The sequence below is a fragment of the Convolutriloba macropyga genome, chromosome 14 (genome assembly GCF_964194025.1).
Source record: "Convolutriloba macropyga chromosome 14, txConMacr16.3, whole genome shotgun sequence".
NCBI classification, from domain to species: Eukaryota; Metazoa; Xenacoelomorpha; order Acoela; family Convolutidae; genus Convolutriloba; species Convolutriloba macropyga.
Window position 1 is genome coordinate 35,130,418 of NC_134481.1, and position 18,633 is coordinate 35,149,050.

The window sequence follows — 18,633 nt, forward strand, 5'->3', positions numbered from 1 at the left end:
CACAAACTACTTACATGAACTAGCGGTGCACTGTCTTAATGAAATTCAGAGGCATGGATTAAGCAGAAGTCATCTGGACCCTGGAGGGTTTGTGCGAAAAGCGAAGATTTTGAATGTTTGTTTCATAGCTTCAAGCATCAAATTTGTGATATAGTTTGTAATTTAATGAAGCAAACTTAGACGCCATTACGACGTTTCTTTGTTAACACCAATTAAACTGCTTTTCATCTGGACTAGTAGGTTTCATCAAAATGATTATACAACCATTATCTGATTTCCAGATCTTCAGTACTATCGTATTTTGGACCTATCTTGATGGTCGGGCAACAAACTCAAAACTATGTTAGTCACAAAAATGCCTCAACTTAACTTAAACAACAGGCGGCTACAAACTTGATCTCACTCGAATAAACTGCTTACTTCATTAATGTACCTAAGAAAACCGATGAAATCTGATAACGTCTTCTTTGAAAATTCTTTAGTGGAATCAATTACAATTATTCTGACGAGCCACAGAATTTCTATTTCATTCTATTGAAACAGTGCGTCACGGCAAATTATATAAATCAATAAAAACGATATATACTAAACTAATAAATCCTGAGAAACGAGAAACCAAGAACAAAATCAATATGTGATCATATTCCTAAAAACCTACTTGCAAAATTTAGTTCTATTAATACTTCGTTTGAGAGCAATTAAACAGTCAGACGAAAAAACGCAGTACGAAGAACTTGATAAAAAAGAACAAGAGCACTAAAACAAATGCTACAATCTGTGTTTGGGAGTAAGTAAAACTATCAAAAAAACATTCAATTATTTCAGAAAAATCCACTTTAAAGGTATTTTGAAAAAATCACGCTTCAAACCAACTCGCTTTTTTCGCTCCCTTTACTCCAGCCTGAATAAAATCACCACTCAAATCTGACTTCTCACAGACGCGGAAAGGCCGAAAAATTTGAACAGATCTTAAAATAGACAGCGCACCAATATAATCCAAAGACTTTTTAAGGATGAACACTATAATAGCCAGCTGAGAAGATGAGTCGGCTATAAAATAAAACTAACTAAACAACAAAACTAGAAAGTATGGAGACATTTTTTAAATAGATAAAAAGCAAGCATTTTCTCTCTAAAAACAATCTAAAAATGATTGACGCTGTTTGACACTGGACTTTCTCGCAGTTACTCATAGTAGTGCATGAAAAAAAACCATTCTATTCATCTCTGCTATTGAATTTCAGCGAATAGACATCAGAATTTGTTTTCACGCGCGACAACGAAATTTACATGCTGCATCACTGGACAGATTTAAATAAGCATAACCGACTAACGTCGGGCGAATTGCTCTCAACGACCGGCGAGCGGTTGGCTTCGTCAGTAGCTAGCCATGGTTTAGTGAGGCTAGCTTTAGATTAATTGAAGGGGCGTAAGGTAACCGCAGCGGGGGTGCACCGCAGCGGGGGTCCAAAAGTGCATTGGTGGGAATGATGTGGGGGCGGTGTGTGGGTGGTGTCTGGGATCAATTTCTAAGAAATGCGCTTCGCACCATTAGTATAAGTCTCCAAAAGAGTTTCTGGTAATTTCATACTTGAAGATTAGTGGGCTGAACGGCTATAACAGACCTTAATACAAACTGGGCGCTAGCTCTTTATCCCGTTCGTGAAAACGAAAGTCAAATGGGTCAGACGAAAAATCGGCCGACCGAAAAATTGCATAAAAGACAAACAGGATTGATATTTGCAACAAAATGCTTTTGAAAGCAATTTAGAATGATTTCCTAAAAAGTTCCTGTTAACTCATGTATGATAAAAACAATACTACTATAACTCACTTTTAATGAGGATCAGATATGATGACACTACGCTGCAGTGCGGCATCAACAAAAAGAGAGAGAGAGAGAGAGAGATAAAACGTGAACGAGAAAGAGAAGAAAACAAATCCTAACCGACAGAGAGATAAAAAGAGATAGGAATATATTCCATGATGGTGTTCGACTCGGCAACTTTAGTTTTCTAGCCCTGTTAGTAAATAAATCTTATAGAAAATGAAAATAAGGCAAACTTATAAAATAAGTATTCAAATTCGCAGTAAAAAAAGTTTGAAACAATTTTTTGTCTCAAAACTTCTGTTAAGTATCTCATCTCCAAGACTTAAAAAGTTTCGTTGGCCAGTAATGGTCGTTAAACCCAGAAAAGAACCAAAAAATATTAAAAAACTTTGGAAACAATTGCAAATTTTAACAGAATCTTGCTTAAAATCAAGACATTAATACTTTAAGAACCATTTCATTGTCTCAAGAGACTATCCAGTATCCCTGTTTCAAGACCGAAATAGTTTCACTGGCTCATAAAGATCCATACACTTGGAACATGGTAAAATTTTTCCAAAGATTTAAAAATTAAATTTTATCAACAAATTACTAAAATTGGAGTCATAAAAAGTATTGATCACCATCCCATTAACTCTAGAAACTATGCAGCGGCTTATTATCAAACCTTGGAGGTGGTTCCAGGCCCCCTGGTGGAAGAAAAAAATTCAAACCTGAAAAAATTGCATATAATTTTAAAACCTGCTTAAATTCGTGCTATTAAAATCATGACAAACATTGCATTACATCTCTAAGCTATTCTGTAACATATTATCAAAACCTAGAAGAAGTTCCCTGGCTCTTGAAGCTAGAGAAAGCTAAAAAAAATGACAAAAAAACTTCAAAATTTTAAGTTTTACTAAAAAGTGCTAAAAATTGTGATATTAAAACTTGAAAATTAATCCATGAGCAACAAAAATTTTCCAGTAACTTATTATCGAAGCCTAACGGAGGTTTTCTGACCCGTGAAGCTCAAAAAACCTAGATAACGACTGTCAAAAAATTGAAAAAATGGGCAAAAATTGTCAAAAAAAAAGCTAAAATTCGTGAATAGAAAGTCTTGCAAGACATTCCATTGCAAATACAAATAATACAGTAACCTATAGGAGGTAACCAAACCTTAGAGGAGGTTCCTTGGCTCTTGAGGCTGAAAAAACCTAAAGAACGGGAAAATCTGGCAAAAACTTGAAAAGCAAGTTTTAACAAAAAATCGCTAAAATTTGTGACATTTAAAAGCTGAAAAACCATTCCATGGACAATAAAAAATTGTCACTAAAATATCATGAAACCCCTTAGGATGTTTTCTGGTCCCAGGGTTTAGAAAGACCTGAATACGGCAAAATGTCAAAAAAATTTTACGAAAATGCACGTTTTGTTAAAAATGATAAAATTCGTATGTTAAAATGTTGAAACCATTCCATTACCACTAGATACTATGCAGTAACCTATTACTAAAATCTAGAGGAGGTTCCTTGACACCTAGGACTGATAAAAATTAAAAAAAATGTCAAAAATTTTCAAAAAGCGAGAAAATTGCAAAATAGTATAAACTTGCGTGTTTTTAGCGAGCGGTTGTTCGTCAGTAGCTAGAAACGGGAGGGGGCGGGGGTGCACCGAGGGCTGATGGGGGCGGGGTGGGGAATCAGTGGGGTGGGGGTGGGGGTAACAGCGTGCGGGGGGAGGGGTGGGGCAATAGTGGGGGGTCAACAGTGGAGGGGTTTTCAACCTCTAAGAACCGCCATTCACACCATAAGTATAAGTCCCCAAAACCGTTTGAGCTGAAACAGGACTGAAAGGGTTTAAGAGCACTTAATGTCCTCTAGGTGCTACCTGTTTATCCCGCTTTTGAGAACGAAAGGAAAAAAGCGTCAGACGCGAAAAAGCGCAGTAAAAAAAGACCGACCGGACTAATATAATTGCTACAAACTTCGTTTGAGAGCAATTAATCAAGCGAATATCGAATCGTAATAAAAGAGATTAATAATAGGTCCAAACTATTGCTTGATAATTCGTCATGTCAAGTCAGTTGGAGGCAAGCAGTATCTGGTTTCATTTCTCATCTCATTTCACGGAGAACGTTACTTTCCGGCATTTTATATCCGTTATTTTGTACCGATCAGAGAAAAACTGCGTAGGAGCCAATGATTTGTTCAGATTTGAGGTGTGAAGAAATGTAAAACGAAAAAAAAACTCCAGACGACGAAACAAACCAACCAAGAGCACCGCAATATAGCTCCTCTCAGCCTACAGCTTCGCAGCTATAATAACTTCAACTGAGGTTCAATATTATTGAACTGCAAATTGTACAAATCAATTTCTACTCTTCCGTTTCTGTTCGTTTGTTTTTAACATTGAGAATGAAATTCTGCTCAGCTGAAACTAATAATCTGCATGCACGATAACGATAACAATTTTGACAGACTTAGCTGTCAGATTAATAGAAAATAGCTACGATAGTTTTGTAGACATGCAGTCTCAATAAGATGATAAAAGATAGCAGGAGAAAAAATCAAGTTTTTCTTAACTAATAACGGAGATGTCACATTTTGATTTTGAAGATACTTGGGTGTTGTTTCTATAGCTGCCCTCAAAGAAACTTCAACTAGAAAGAAGTACAAATACTAAGTTGGCCTTATCTCCGTGAATTAAAGTAAGGAAAACAAAATTTGAAAATCGAGGAGTCATTTTTGAGAGTAACTTCTGACCGAAAACAATCATACGAAAAAAATCGCCCCACCAAGAGTATAAAATGACACTTCAATCCGTCAAAATTTCATAAATTAATAAACAAAAAGCACATTTGAAGTAATTGTCACGTCGTTTGTTTGTTACAAAAATCTTGACGACGAAATAAAAAACATAGCGAGACAGGTCCTGAAACCAAAAAACAACTATGAATTGACTTGGAATTGACTGTGAAAACAATTTGCTAATGAGAAAACTTAAAAATAACAGCCGTTGAGAGGCTGAAGGCGGCTAGTAAATAGAAAAAATTCAAATTTCCGCATGCGAACAAAAATCAGCTGTTCCTTTATGCGAGAATACAGGGGCTGATATCTATACAAACAACCATTAGACCTAATTAAAACAAAGTTTGAACACCGTACATCAAAAACTTGGCTTTATTGGTTTATCCCATTTTTATTTTCGATTTTGTTTATTTTGGATTGCTCTGCTGAGCAACTGCTGTTCAAAAGGTCGTTCAGCAGAATGAAAGAAAAACGGAAGTAGCCTAAAGAATTTAAAACTAAGGCACGCAAAATGTCAAAAAAGCGGTAAAGGAAGTGAAGCGAAAAAAATTTGTGTCTAGCGATGTAAAAAGTAAAAAAAAAACATAGCCGGAAGCACTCAATAAACAATTCGAAGTGTCGTCTCCACCGAACACGTAGCCTATGCCTAACTGTTATCTAATAGACCAACTGGAGAAAACCAGAAAGGCAATTTTAGTACATATAACAACGATATGCTTTCTCTCGTGAAATTGAAAAACATTAATTGGGCACACTAGACTGCTGCAACCATATTAAGTGCTAAATTCTCTAATTCCAAAGATATTAACAAAAACCGCAAAAAAACATTACATTTTTCTCGATTTTTGATCATACTTTTCGACAGAAAACTGCCTTATACCTGCAATCAAGTTGGAATCAGTAAGCAAATGTTTGTAGGCAATTAAAACAAAAAACCGATTGAAAAAGCCTCACGGAACAATAACAAATTTGCGAGTTTCGATAACATTTTATCCACACCCCAATTTCTTGATCTCTCGAAAACAAAACTCTCCGGCTTTGTTCAACACTCTCCAATTCTCCTCTGCGAGTCTCAAAAACTGGGAGTGCTAACAAGTCTTGTTTTTCAAAACTGGTGGAATGAACGCCCAAGTGACAAAATAAATTTTCGTTCTCAGCAAAACTAAGACAATTCACATGTACCAATTCCTTATATCAAAGCCTCGTGACGTAACTCCAGAAAAGCTCGAAAAGATTGGCAACTTTTATAAAATACACACCTGGTGATTATACCAGCGATTTGAGTCTTTCCGCCCACTTCGCTTTGCAAATTTGTTCTACTAGGCGAAGCTGCACTTGGTAGACAGCCAAAGAAAGATGCAATGATATCCACGAATCCCAGTGCCACCAGTTCTTGACTATTGTGGATGGCATAATTGTGCTTCTGGGCCAGAAGTTTTGCAAGAGCTAGAGATATGGCGAAAGAGACTAGAGCAATAGGAATCGCGGATGAAATGAGGTTTCCGACTATCGAAGGGTTGTCTACCAGAATTGTGATTTGATTAATTGACGGAAGCGGGAATCCTGTGGGAACGTCACCAATAACCTGCAAAAAAGAACTAACAATTGGAGAATAGGGAGCAGAGTTTCACAAAAGACAATTTTTAAAAGGCAGTAAATAGTTTGAGGGATAACCACACTATGACTGTAAATAAGACACCGGGTTTTAGATTACCGAATTTTGACGGGAAACTACAAATCTGGTCTCTTCATTTTAGCAACATTAGTTTAACCTAGAATCTTTGCATTGCCGTTTCGTATATCTTTCTTGGTATAGATATTTTTCAAGATACTAATGTTCTTTCTGCGTCATTTGATGTTTTGAAGTCCCTAGGAAAATTTTGTACAACCCATTGCCACTGTAGCAAGTATATCTCAATAAAAAAATTTAAAAAAGATCGCAAGATGAGAATTTTCTGTTTTTCTATACTATTTGCTGAGCTGTCACATTTTGAATTAGAAGAAACTGTATAACTTATGTGTTGTTTCTATATCGGCCCTCGAGTAACTTTCAAATAGAAGTACATATACAGTCAGTTGACCTTGCCTCCTTCACTTAAAGAAAGCAAAAGTCATTTCAAAAGTGAGGAGAGTAATCTTCGAGATTGAGGTAAGCCACATATGACCGATTCACTAATAATGATGCCACGCATGCAATTCATTCAAAATTGCATGAAAGAATTAACAAAGGGCAAAATGCGAGGAACTTCATTTCCCGGCATTTCGCAGAGATAACCCACTTGTAGAATGTTATCTTGAAAAACAAAAATATTTTGATGGACAGAGATGTCAGGAGTTAGCCTCTCTAAAAATTTTAAACTCCGCGACCCGAAAGACACATTGCAAAACATCAATCCCATGAAAATCTTAGAACAGAATTTTTTAAAAATAAGAAATTTTAGGTACCAAGAAAACAATAAAAATTCGGTTTCAGCATAAAAAATGAACTGAGAGTTAGCTGTTTTTGGAAAAATCCTTGAAAAAATATATTCAATCTACGGCAAAACTAAAATTTATCAGGAACTGGACAAATAAAAGAAATAGGAAATACAAAGCAAAGCAAACAAAAACCAAAGTTTTGACAACTATTTGTAATAGACAATTGTGAAAAAAAGCTGCCAAGAACTAATTTGAGAAGCTAATGCACACACCGAGAAAATTAGAAGGGAAAAGGATCTTCATAGATTACAAAAACAAAATAGCCAGCAGACTGCCAGAATAGCTGCGAAATAGTCTTGAGTGACCTAAAAAAAAAAACAAATATAAAGATACAGAAATGAGTTTAAACAGAAACTTTAACTCTATCATTGAGAACATTTTTGTTGCAAAACGTTTTGAGAACGAAGAGGTTCGAAACCTAATCCCTGAGGTACAAAAATAACCATAAAGCTATTACGCCCATGATACAGTTTATCTTACAATCGAATTTGTTTTAGCAACAGACAATTTCAGAATGCTCGCAATTTAGGTCACGCAAAAAGCAAGAAATCAAGCGTGAAAAATTCACTGAAAAACTCAAGATGAAACAAAAAATCGAGAGGACCGACTGCAATATAGCTACTCTCAGCTTACTGCTTCCCTACTATAACTACAAATTAAAGTGTAAATGAATCACATAACAAATAAGTGACAAAGAAAAATTCTCTCCTTAGTCTTACTGCTTCAGTTAATTCACTTAGCGATTTCTGTCAAAATAAAAATTGAAAACTAAATTCAAAGATTTGAAACATTAAAATGAACAGATCAAAATATTAAAATACCGAATTTAAAAACATAACCGACTAACGTCGGGCGAATTGCTCTCAAACGACCGGCGAGCGGTTCGCTTTGTCAGTAGCTAGCCAAGTTTTATTGAAGCCAGCGCTAGCTTGACTCGACTCTTAAAATTTTGGTTTTCTAGCTTTGTTAGTAAACAAATCAAATAGAAAACTGATATTTAAAAAATTCGCAAATATTGCAAAATTTAAATAAAAAAGCTTCCAGATTTTGCAGTGAAAATGTTCACAATTATTTTTTCTCTCCTGAGTTATGTCAAGTAAACCATCTGCAAGACTAGAAAAAAATCGCTGGCCAGTAATGATAGTTAAACTGAGAAAAGGACAAAAACACTTGAAAACAATTGCAAATTTTAACAAAATCTTGCCAAAATTCAACACATTAAAATCTTCAAAACCATTCCGTTGTTTTAAGAGACTATCCAAATTCACTATTTCAAGCTTCAATTAGTTTTAATGGCTCAAAAACATCCATAAACTTGGAACGTGATAATAATTTTTGGAAAATTTAAAAAATTATATTTTATCAAAAAAGTGCTAAAGCTGGAGTCATTAAAATATTGATAACAATTCCATGAATCTAGAAACTATGCGACAGCTGTTCATGAAGCTTTGGAGCAGGTCCCTAGGATCCTGGTGCCGGAAAAAATGATAAAAAAGTCAAAGATTCAAAAAAATTGAAAAAATTGGAAATAATTTTAAAAATTGCTGATCTTAAAATCTTGAAAACCCATCCACTACATCTAGAAGCTATGCAGTAACCTATGCTCAAACTCTAGAGGAGGTTTTGTGTTTATGTGGCTGTTGAGGTTGGAGAAAACAAGAAAATGACAAAAAATTTCAAAAAACTTGAAAATTAGAAGTTGAAAAAAACTGCTAAAATTTGTGATAAAAGTATCAACTTATCCATGACCAACATACATTTTTCAGTAACTCATTATCAAACCCTAACGGAGAATTTTTGTTAGGCTGAAAAACCTGAAAGTATGACAATAATGGCAAATAAACTGACAATAGCGATAATAAACTGACAATAAATTCAAAAATTTGCAAGTTTTGTAAAAAAAAACAATGCTGAAATACGGGGTGCTGAAACCTGGAAACACATTTCATTACATTTAGAAGTTATACAGTAACTACTTTTGAACCATAGAGGAGGTTTCTCGAGTCTTGAGGCTGGAGAAACCTAAAAACCAACAAAAACCTGAAAAAATTGCAAAATTTATCAAAAAAAATTGATAAAACTTGTCATATTAAAAAACTGAAAGCTATTCCGAGGCAAATAAAATTGTTTGAGTAACTTAACTTATTATCAAATCTCTAAGGACATTTTCTGGCCCCTGCGTCCGGAAAGAAGTGGATAATAAAATATAAATTTCGAAAAAATTGGAAAAATTTGCACGTTTTGTCAAAAAAAGGCTAAAATTCGGGATGTTAAAATGTTGAAACCATTCCACTACCACTAGAAACTATGCAGTAACGTAATATAAAACCCTTGAGGAGATTTCTTGACACCTAGGCACCTAGGGCTGAAAAAACGCGAAAAATGACAAAAAAATTTTAAAAAACTTGAAAAAATTTGTGAAAATTAGTATAAAATTGCGTGTTTTTAGCGATCGGTTGTTCGTCAGTAGCCACGGCAGGCGCGGGCGGGGGGGGGGAGGGGGGTGTACACCGGGGGTCTGATGGTGAGGGGGGCGTGCAACAGTGGGGTGGGGGGGGGCAACAGCGCCGTGGGGGGGTGTTGGCAATAGGGGGGGGGGGGGGGTCAACAGTGGGGGTGTCGTCAACCTCTAAGAACAGCCCTTCACAACATAAGTATTAAGTCTCCCAAGCAGTTTGAGCTGAAACAGAGCTGAAAGGCTCTAAGAGCACTTAATGCCCGCTGGGCGCTACCTATTTATCCCGTTTTTGAGGACGAAAAATGAAAAGCGTCAGACGAAAAATCGGTCAAGCGAAAAATCGCATTAAAAAAGACCGACAGGACTAATATAATTGCTACAAACTTCGTTTGAGAGCAATTAAAAATATTGAATTTCAAACACTTCCCACCAAAAAAGAAATGCAATAAAGAAGAGGTTATGCTAGTAAACCGAACAAAAAAATATGATAAAACCATCGAAATTGGTTTTGTATACGTACAAACTTATAAAAGAGAACACCTCGGGTCAAGAACCAAGCAAATTAATGATGGATTTGTTAAAGGTGCTTACTTTAAAGACCACTAGACTTACTTTCGTTTTAGGTCAAAACTCCACCTAAATACAGTACTTCGTCGTAAAAACGAAGAGAAGACCAATAATAGCTCGCTACCGCAGCTATTAATAATTAACTGTCCACTCACATCTAATCCGTACTTGTCATGGAAATCGGCGAAATGTGAGATGATAGTGGCTGCGATAACAAGTATAAGCTCCATGGGAACAGGCACTCCCTTCAGTTTGGACTTGAACTTCTCCAGCAGAAACAGAGAGACATACAAGACAATGCCAGCGCACAGTCCAAACACCAGCGAGCAAATGTTGGTCTTGGAAATATTCAGAAGAATATCTAAAATTTAAAAACATTTACGGAATAGCACTACAATATAAAGACAATATAATTCTTTGATTCAAATATTATAAAAGTACAATTTCAATCAAAGGCTGAAATATCATTAAATTTTTTTATGATTCTTTCAACAATGCCCCACTTGTTCCGACTCCCCTTAGTGGGGGAAGAACTATATGCTCAGCTGTTTTTTTGTTCAGCCAATTTTGGTCAATCAATATATCCATCGTAGAAAGTTGTGAGTGATACCATTAGAAAGCCCGCCCAGAGTAAAAGAAATAGTTAAAAGACTTTTTTAAATTTCGTGCACTTGCAAATTAGTCTCAGCAAAGAGGTCCCTTTTTCTAGTGAGTTAAAATTTCGTCTTTATTGGGGATCAATGTTTGTATTTTTTTTTTACTTTGACACTGTGAGTTGTAGTAATTTCTTCATTTTTAAACATTTGTTCACTATTGGCCTCTTTCATCACACTATTGGCGTTGGAAAAGGCGCAGTTGAAAATATCTAATGATTTTAGTCAATAGGTTATGGTTTTAACGGCTTCACACCGTTTTCTCACAAATTTTGAATGAAATTCTGAATTTTGCCTATATTTGTAGTTCTTTTTGTAGTCATATGGCATATTCTGTACAATTATAGGTCTCAAAGACTTCCTTTTGGGGACATAAATGAACCTATCTAATGATTTCAGTTGATAGCAAATCGATGTTTTCAAAATAATAACCTTTATTTATTTTAATTTGCCTTTTTTGTGCTCTCTTTGTCTACTTCTTACCTAGCCTCATTAGGGACAATTCCCAGATATTTTTAGGGGAAGTACAAATTAATTTGTTTAGTTGGTTTTATCTGATGCTATTTTGATTTTGTTATTAAGAGGTTTTTTTAAAGACATCGAGTTTTGATCATAATTCATTTTTTTTGTTATTCAATTTCGTTGTTTGTCTTGTCTCGGGGTCCCGTTTATGACAGGCCTCATTAGCCCTTTAGTCCGACATTATTTAATTCGTTTTGGTGGTTTGAGTTTAAAGCAGTTTTTATCCGTACAGCAATTATTTTTATTATGTGAATTTTTGAAAGTTTTCCATCTCCACCCAATTTGGTAGACATTTAGGTCAAGAATGTGGATTAGAGAAGTCGGAAAATGATGTACAAACGCACATTATCGAGGCCCCTTGATTTCATCACAATTCGATTTCATCACAGAAGTGGGAGGGCTGTCTTAGATCGCTCTTTAAACTATGGATATCTGCCTCCTCAAGCATTCGTAACAATATGAACTGTCCGCTTACAGACCAGCAAAGCTCTAAGACAGTTGCTCAACCAATTAATGCTCTAAGGGCTTTATCTGTTCATCTCGTCTTTTAAAAGCGTGAGACGAAAAATCGAACAAACTAAAAATTGCATTTAAAAAGACAGTATGACTTCGTTTAATAGCAATTGATGTCAAACACGGGAAAATCCCTCTGCAGATATAACCAGCTCTGTGAGGGCTTTCGAACGCTTCACGCATATCTTCCTCCAATAGATGGTTCGGGACTCAGAAATGACGGAACAAAAATATACCCTTTACTATACAGTTCCTTGCCTCGTTACATTAGGTCGTTACAAAACGCTCAAACTGCAAAATCTATCCTTTAGTGGCTTGTGACATGAATTCTCGGGATTAAATTTCAAAATTTTCAATAGTAAAAAGTAGCCCTGCGAGGGTACATATGTAAGATCACGTTATTTTTTTTTAATCTGCAAACATGTAAATTAAACTAACCACTTGGTTAATGTTACATGTTAGAAATTTATTAATCAAACATTTTTTTTCTAATTTATAACAAACTAAGGTTCGGTTTTCGTAAAATAATTTAATAAAAAATATGTTTAAATCCTGCAACCCTTCTGTCTATTGGAACTCTTTCGTGTCGTTTAAGCATTTCCGCTGTAACTTTTTGTTTAAATTTGGTCTTCGACGTTTCTTTTCTAATTGTAATTGGAAGTGTGTTCCATTTTCGAATAAAGTTACGAACAATTGAACCATTACTCCATTTTGACTTACATTTTTGTTCTAAGAAAAGGTTATGGGTTCGTTTGTTTACAATAATAGGCACGTTTTCTAAAAATCTGAAATGTTTATTAGAGCGATTTCTTGTTTGTTGGAGAATATTGAAAAACCTATTTAAAGACACCCGTGTTATTTGGAGCTCTGCTGGAAGAATTTTAGTCTCCAGAAGTAGATCTCTGGCAGTATCGTATTTGGTTTTCATAAAGCAAACTTTTATTCCCCAGTTTATCTGTTTGTTAATTCTCTCAATAGAGTAAGATTGTAAATTTTGAAAAAAAATTGCGCTAAAATCTAAATGAGACAAAACTAGTGATTTAAAAAGATTTATTCTTGTTATTAGCGGTACCTGATGCTGACCGTTTTTACAAGCAATACTTGATTCTTATACTTAGCAATGTCTCTCTCATACTATTTCTCAAAGAAGCTGACTGACCTCGCCATGTGAATATGAGACACCCAACATCCACATACTTCTCAATGGTCAGTCCCAATATTTTGATGACCTGAGATGTGCTGACGTGGAACACGACTCCAAATGTGAACCCTTTGACCAGGCTGACAGAAAAGTATCCGCCCACAAACCCTAACCTCAACAGGCCGAGGGCTAGCAGGAATATTCCTGAACAGAGGCCAATGCTTGCAGCTATTGCTATTAACTGATCCTCGATTTGTTCCTGAGTTTGAACTGAAGGTGGAATCACCTCTCCAGTGGTCGCATTCGTTGATAGAGTTTGGCCCTTGTCGATTGCTTTGTTTATTGAGTCAACTGAGAAACCGACCATCATACAAACGGGAGCAAATGTTGCGACAGACAGATGATTGGAAGTTCCGAATATGAAATAGATTAGAGGTGCCACGAAGCTCATGTATAGACCAATGACCGGTGGCATTCCAGCAAGTGAGGCGTAGGCCATACCTATAAAAACAATAACATTGACCTTCAACCAAGATTTGGAAATACTAGTTCAATCTAATGAATTTTTAGACCAGTTTTGACACTTATGCTGAGTTTTGAATAGATGCTATATCTTGCATTGACCAATATTCAGATATTTTAGATGTTTCAAAGCATACGTTTCGTTTTTTTGAGACATTCAAATTGTTCATTAACAGTATCGATTTTATCTGCTTGATTTGAGTCTTTCTACTTGAGTGTCTGTCATGGGGGATGTTTGAACAGGAATACAAAATTCTGTCTATCTACTTTGTCAATTGAATTTCCGCAAACGTCAAGATGAAAACTTCGTTCTACTCTGTATCTGAAAAACATGCACTCAAGCTTTAGGTGTCGATTCGTACATACTACTTCATGTAATTGAGCGTATTCGAGAACACTGGGAGTCAATATACGTTTATTAAAGCATCGGTAAACAAGTGATTGAACTTACTTTGAGTGAACTAATTGAACTAATTATTGACATGTTTCTTTTTTAATAGCTGAGATTACGTCAATTGATGTGAATAAATTGATGAAGTCATCGTAGTTCATTTAAAGTTTATCGCGGTTTCACATCACATAGTAAAAATAGTTTTTGTACTTTTTATTATTGAACTAATTAGAAACGCCGAATCGCAGTTCATAAAGTTGAAGTTGGCTTTAAGTCAAACTAAACTTCACCTTTAAGTTTTACTCTAGTAATAAAAGATCTCCCTTACCTTTTAAAGGTTATAACGGCTAGTGATAAAAATGTACGAACTAATTTATTCTGACACTAAAAAAATCAAGCTAGACAATTAGTGAAAACGAAAAACAATCAATCAAATGATTGTTTAACTTATTTTAATTTTGAATTTCACCTTGAGGAATGTTGAAAGCAGCCACTGTTAATCCCGCTATCACGTCTCCCATAATGTATGACTTCTGATATCGTTTGAACATGTCAATACAGGGGAAGAAAGAATACAAGAAGTTCACCGGGGAGCATTTCGATTCTCCACCTTTCCTCCTTTTCCTAATCCGACCATAAGTTTGGTCAAACTCATTTTGGTTGTGAAAACTCATTATTACGACTGAAATAAGAAGGGTTTAGCCCTGTACTGCCTGATTCCTTCTTGTCTCAAATAAGAAATGATCTGCAATCGATATTTGGATGGAAATTGAAGTAAAGAGTGGACACGTGATATTTATAATAAACAGATCATCAAGTAAATGTACGATAGGTTTACAAATCAAAGATACTTCAAACTCGTTTACAGAACAAATGTAAAGGATGAACAGCAAAGATACTACAAAGGTACAAGCATATGAGTTAAACAAACAACTTCACTTCTTCAACAGCTCCTATTAAAGTCAACAACTCCGCGCCCCCTTAGTGCCCTAGAGCCTCGCATTCTGAGGATGGAGCTCCCTGTTTATGGAATGACTGGTAAAAAACAATCACACTATACCATGATGTGCCAGACGGCGGACGAAACTTAAAGTTGATGAACAAAATCTCCGATCTCCGAATTAGTAGATTCGCGTTTCAAATGAGTAACCACAACATGTGTTTCATATCATGTAATAATTTCTTTTTCGATCACACTAATAGGGCACAGTGAACTACTCACTTGATCTGGTGTCTCCTTGGAAAAAGGAAAATATCCTCATGAATATTTTTAAAGTAAATTATAGTTATCCGTATATACAGACTTGGTCGAACAGAACTGATGAAAAGAGTACATAAATAGAACGCATCCAAGTACTTAGTGTGTTTGTGTTTTTAGTTAATGTTGCAAAATATGTCTATTGAAAAATGATATAACTTGGCAGGGGTCTCATATTTCTAAGCTCAAGCTTAAGTAGGAAAATGCTTTACGAGCCATTCAGTCGTCCCTCACGAAAAAAGGCGGGGGATAAATTTTCGGTAGGATTGTTCCTTCGCATTGACCTACATCCTCGCAGGCAGAGAAAACATCTTCGAAGGAGAGCGAAGCTAATTTTGTTCCGAATGAGGGATATAACGTCAGCGTACGGTTCCCTTTGTTTTTCGCTCATCTTAGCGGTGATTCGTTTGAGAGCTTTTGTTTCTGCAGGGCTGCGGTGCCCGGTGCAGGCGAAGATTAGTAGGTTGAAAGTGCTGTGCTCTACATCTATCACGAAAAGGAATTAGAAAGTAAAAGCAGAAGGTAATAGTTATATTAGTAAAAGATTTATCAATAGCAGATAAAACAAAAATTTATAGCCCGTGATAATAAAGAATGTCAAATACATAAATTTCAATTTGACGAGTAGACAAAACAACTCCGTTGGTCTCACTCATGCTACAAAAAAGACGGATCTTTTCCGTTTCTCGCCTTCTAGGTTAGTGGGTGCATACCATTTGGAGCAAGCCTCAAGCACACCACGCGATATATTAAAACAATGATTTGCTATTTGACACATTTGTAACTGGGGCACAACGTACTAGAGGACGTGAGGAGAAAAGAAACTTAGGAGAAACAATTTTTAAAATGTTGATATGACAGTGGGTTTTGAATATCCAGGTGTCTAAAGAATCTAACCACCAGACGTGTACAAAACATTATCGCCGTTAGCTATAGCCGCGCCGCCACATCAGAAATTAGTATATTCAAATTTTGTTTTAAATAGTGAGAAGAGAAGGCTCATTCCCACTATAAATTTTCGACCACCCAGTTATTATAACAGTTGTCAGCGCGTGCAAGTACGTGTAGGAATTGAAATGCCAAGGTTGAATTTATAATTCAAACATTTTTTCTCAAATAAATTATAAAAAGGTCAGCAATTCTAAACATCTGGCCCATACATCAGTTGATTGAATTCCACTGAGCAGAAAAACCGTTTGGGAAACATATTTTAAATACCAGAGCAATTTAAAGATAAGTGAATAGACACCCATTGAAAGCTATTTTTGCAACAAATGCTGACTTGATTGCTATATTCTCATTTTTTAATACTTGGCAGGTTCTGTATGTTGAATGAAACACTAATTCAATTAAAATTGATAACGAGCATCTAGATTATTTATTTTGATAAATAATAAAAGATGAACTCTTTTTCAAACCAAGCAGTTGTCTGTTTCTCTTAATTCCACAAGAATTCAGAGCTCACGCTATCCGTAAATCCTGCTCAGGCAATCTAAATTTCTAGTAAACGATAGGCTTTTCAAATTCCATTGGGAAATAAACAACTTTTTACAATGAGCAGAACTCCTGTACATGGCAGTTTGCGTGCAAATGTCACATCTAAGTGGAATAGTGTTGAATTTAACAAAATGTGAGCAGATAACTTCCTCTAGTCACAGCTCTCTGTGGACCACAGCCAGTTCCAACTCCCAGAATCATGAACCTACTTAAGCTCTCGGTACTTCCAGTGGTCTAATCTCGACTTGAACTGCCTAAATCTCTGTGAGGAGATAAGTTCAGTCGGAAAGTTATTCCACTCATTAACATGCTGGCTGAAGCTGTTCTTCCATAGTTCAATCCTCAGCTTGTCCAGTTTAATTTTTTTGCCGTGGCCAGGCAATGATTTGGCAGTATCGGCTCTGTTCAGGGGTCCTTGGGACACTTTCTTGTTGTGCCCAATTTTGGAATTGAGGAGTTTGAAGGTTGCTGTTATGTCGCACCGCAGTTTTCTGTAGTCAAGTGTTGGCATGTCGAGTCTTTTGAGACGTTTCTCATAACTGAGGTGCCAGAGGTCCATGACTTTTATTGTTGCACGACGTTGAACATTGCCTCATCATCAACATCAAAGAACACACTGTCCGATTTCTAGGGTCGACCCTGAACCATCGAGCCCCAGTTTTCTCCTTGCTCAGTCGTTGTCTTCGCAACACGTCGTGAATTGTCTCCATCCAGGTCTTCTTCGGTCGTCCTGGTTGTTTACGTCCCTGGACTTCAAGCTCATACACCCGTTTGATGGAATGCTGGTCTTCGCGAAAAAAACAACGCGTCCATACCACCGTAATTGCCTGCATTCTATTTCTTGGGCAATGTTGGTGTCGAGACCCCGTCCAACAGCTAACGATGTAGATGGTTGTCTGTCAGTTAGGGTTACCCCACAGATCATCTTGATCATTCTGCTCTCTGTTGACTGGAGCCGCTGAATACTCCACTGGTCAAGGTCCAGGATTCCGCGGAGTAAAGAATAACCGTCCTGACGCACGTTTTATACACTGTGTCACGCTGCAAGAGAGAGAATCCACTCTTGCCCAAAAGTGTGTCCCTCAACCTCCGGAATGCCAGCCATCCAGCCCGAATTAGTTGCGCTATCGCTATGTCGCTTGATGTGCCTGTCGCATCCCTACAATGGCCCAGTTAGGTGAAACGTTCAACAACTTCGAGATCCCCAAGTTTCTGTCCAGTATCCGGATCTCTTGACCCGTTTTGACAGGTTGCTACAAGTCACTAATTTTGCCAGTACTCTTATATGGCTCTTCATGCAGAAATCCGAACCGAGGTGAGCTACAACAGCTTGAAAGATTTCAAAAGAAAGTAGTCAAATGGATCCTTGGACAAAAAGTCATGCCGTATCCAAATCAACTGAGACTTCTTAACATACTACCACTACCAATGTTCATGCAACTAAATGACATTCTACTTTTATCGAAATTGACAGAAGACGACAGCTTTTTACCAATGCTGAAACAAAATTCAGAAAAAGGGAGAACAAATGAATTATTCAAGCTCCCGAAAACCAGAACTGAAAAGGCTAGAAATGATTTCTTTTTCCGTACATGCAGACTAGCAAATCGAATAGAAAAAAACATTGAATTTAATACGAAAAAAGTCCTTAAAAATCGAGTTTTAAATTTCAAGTGGACGTTTGTAAACGAGCGATTCGACGAAAATAACATCTGTAGCTGGCATCTATGCTGTGACTGTTAGATCTGCAGAAATAATAGGACAATTTTCAAAGACGACGACTGGGACGAAAATCCCCTCAGTGAAAACTGTAAATCCCCAAAAACAACAACAACAACAACAACAACAGGAACTGCAAACAAATGTATCTACATGACGGCTCAGGCTCCTGTTGACGCCTGAGCAGTTCTTGTGTACCCAGCCCTTGCAAGTGGTACATCTTATGGAGTTCCTTCCTACTCGGCTGCCACAGACAGTGCATGGGTTCACTCTGGCACGCGTGAGGATTCGTTG

At 36.5% G+C, this 18,633-nt stretch overlaps 1 protein-coding gene across 2 annotated transcripts in view; it reads right to left on the minus strand.

The window, feature by feature from the left end:
- Nucleotides 1-18,633, minus strand: part of LOC142353242 (sulfate transporter-like) — a 510,154-nt gene that overhangs the window by 100,908 nt on the left and 390,613 nt on the right. The window contains exons 2-5 of one of the 2 annotated variants that reach the window (XM_075405476.1): nucleotides 14,335-14,547; nucleotides 12,971-13,453; nucleotides 10,279-10,484; nucleotides 5,880-6,205 (exon numbers count right to left, since the gene is read on the minus strand). The exons of the other annotated variant lie outside the window; for it this stretch is intronic. Of the exons in view, the coding sequence (XP_075261591.1) occupies nucleotides 5,880-6,205; nucleotides 10,279-10,484; nucleotides 12,971-13,453; nucleotides 14,335-14,539 (1,220 nt within the window). The 5' untranslated portion in view covers nucleotides 14,540-14,547. The remainder of the gene's footprint in view (nucleotides 1-5,879; nucleotides 6,206-10,278; nucleotides 10,485-12,970; nucleotides 13,454-14,334; nucleotides 14,548-18,633) is intronic. 2 annotated transcript variants of the gene reach the window in all.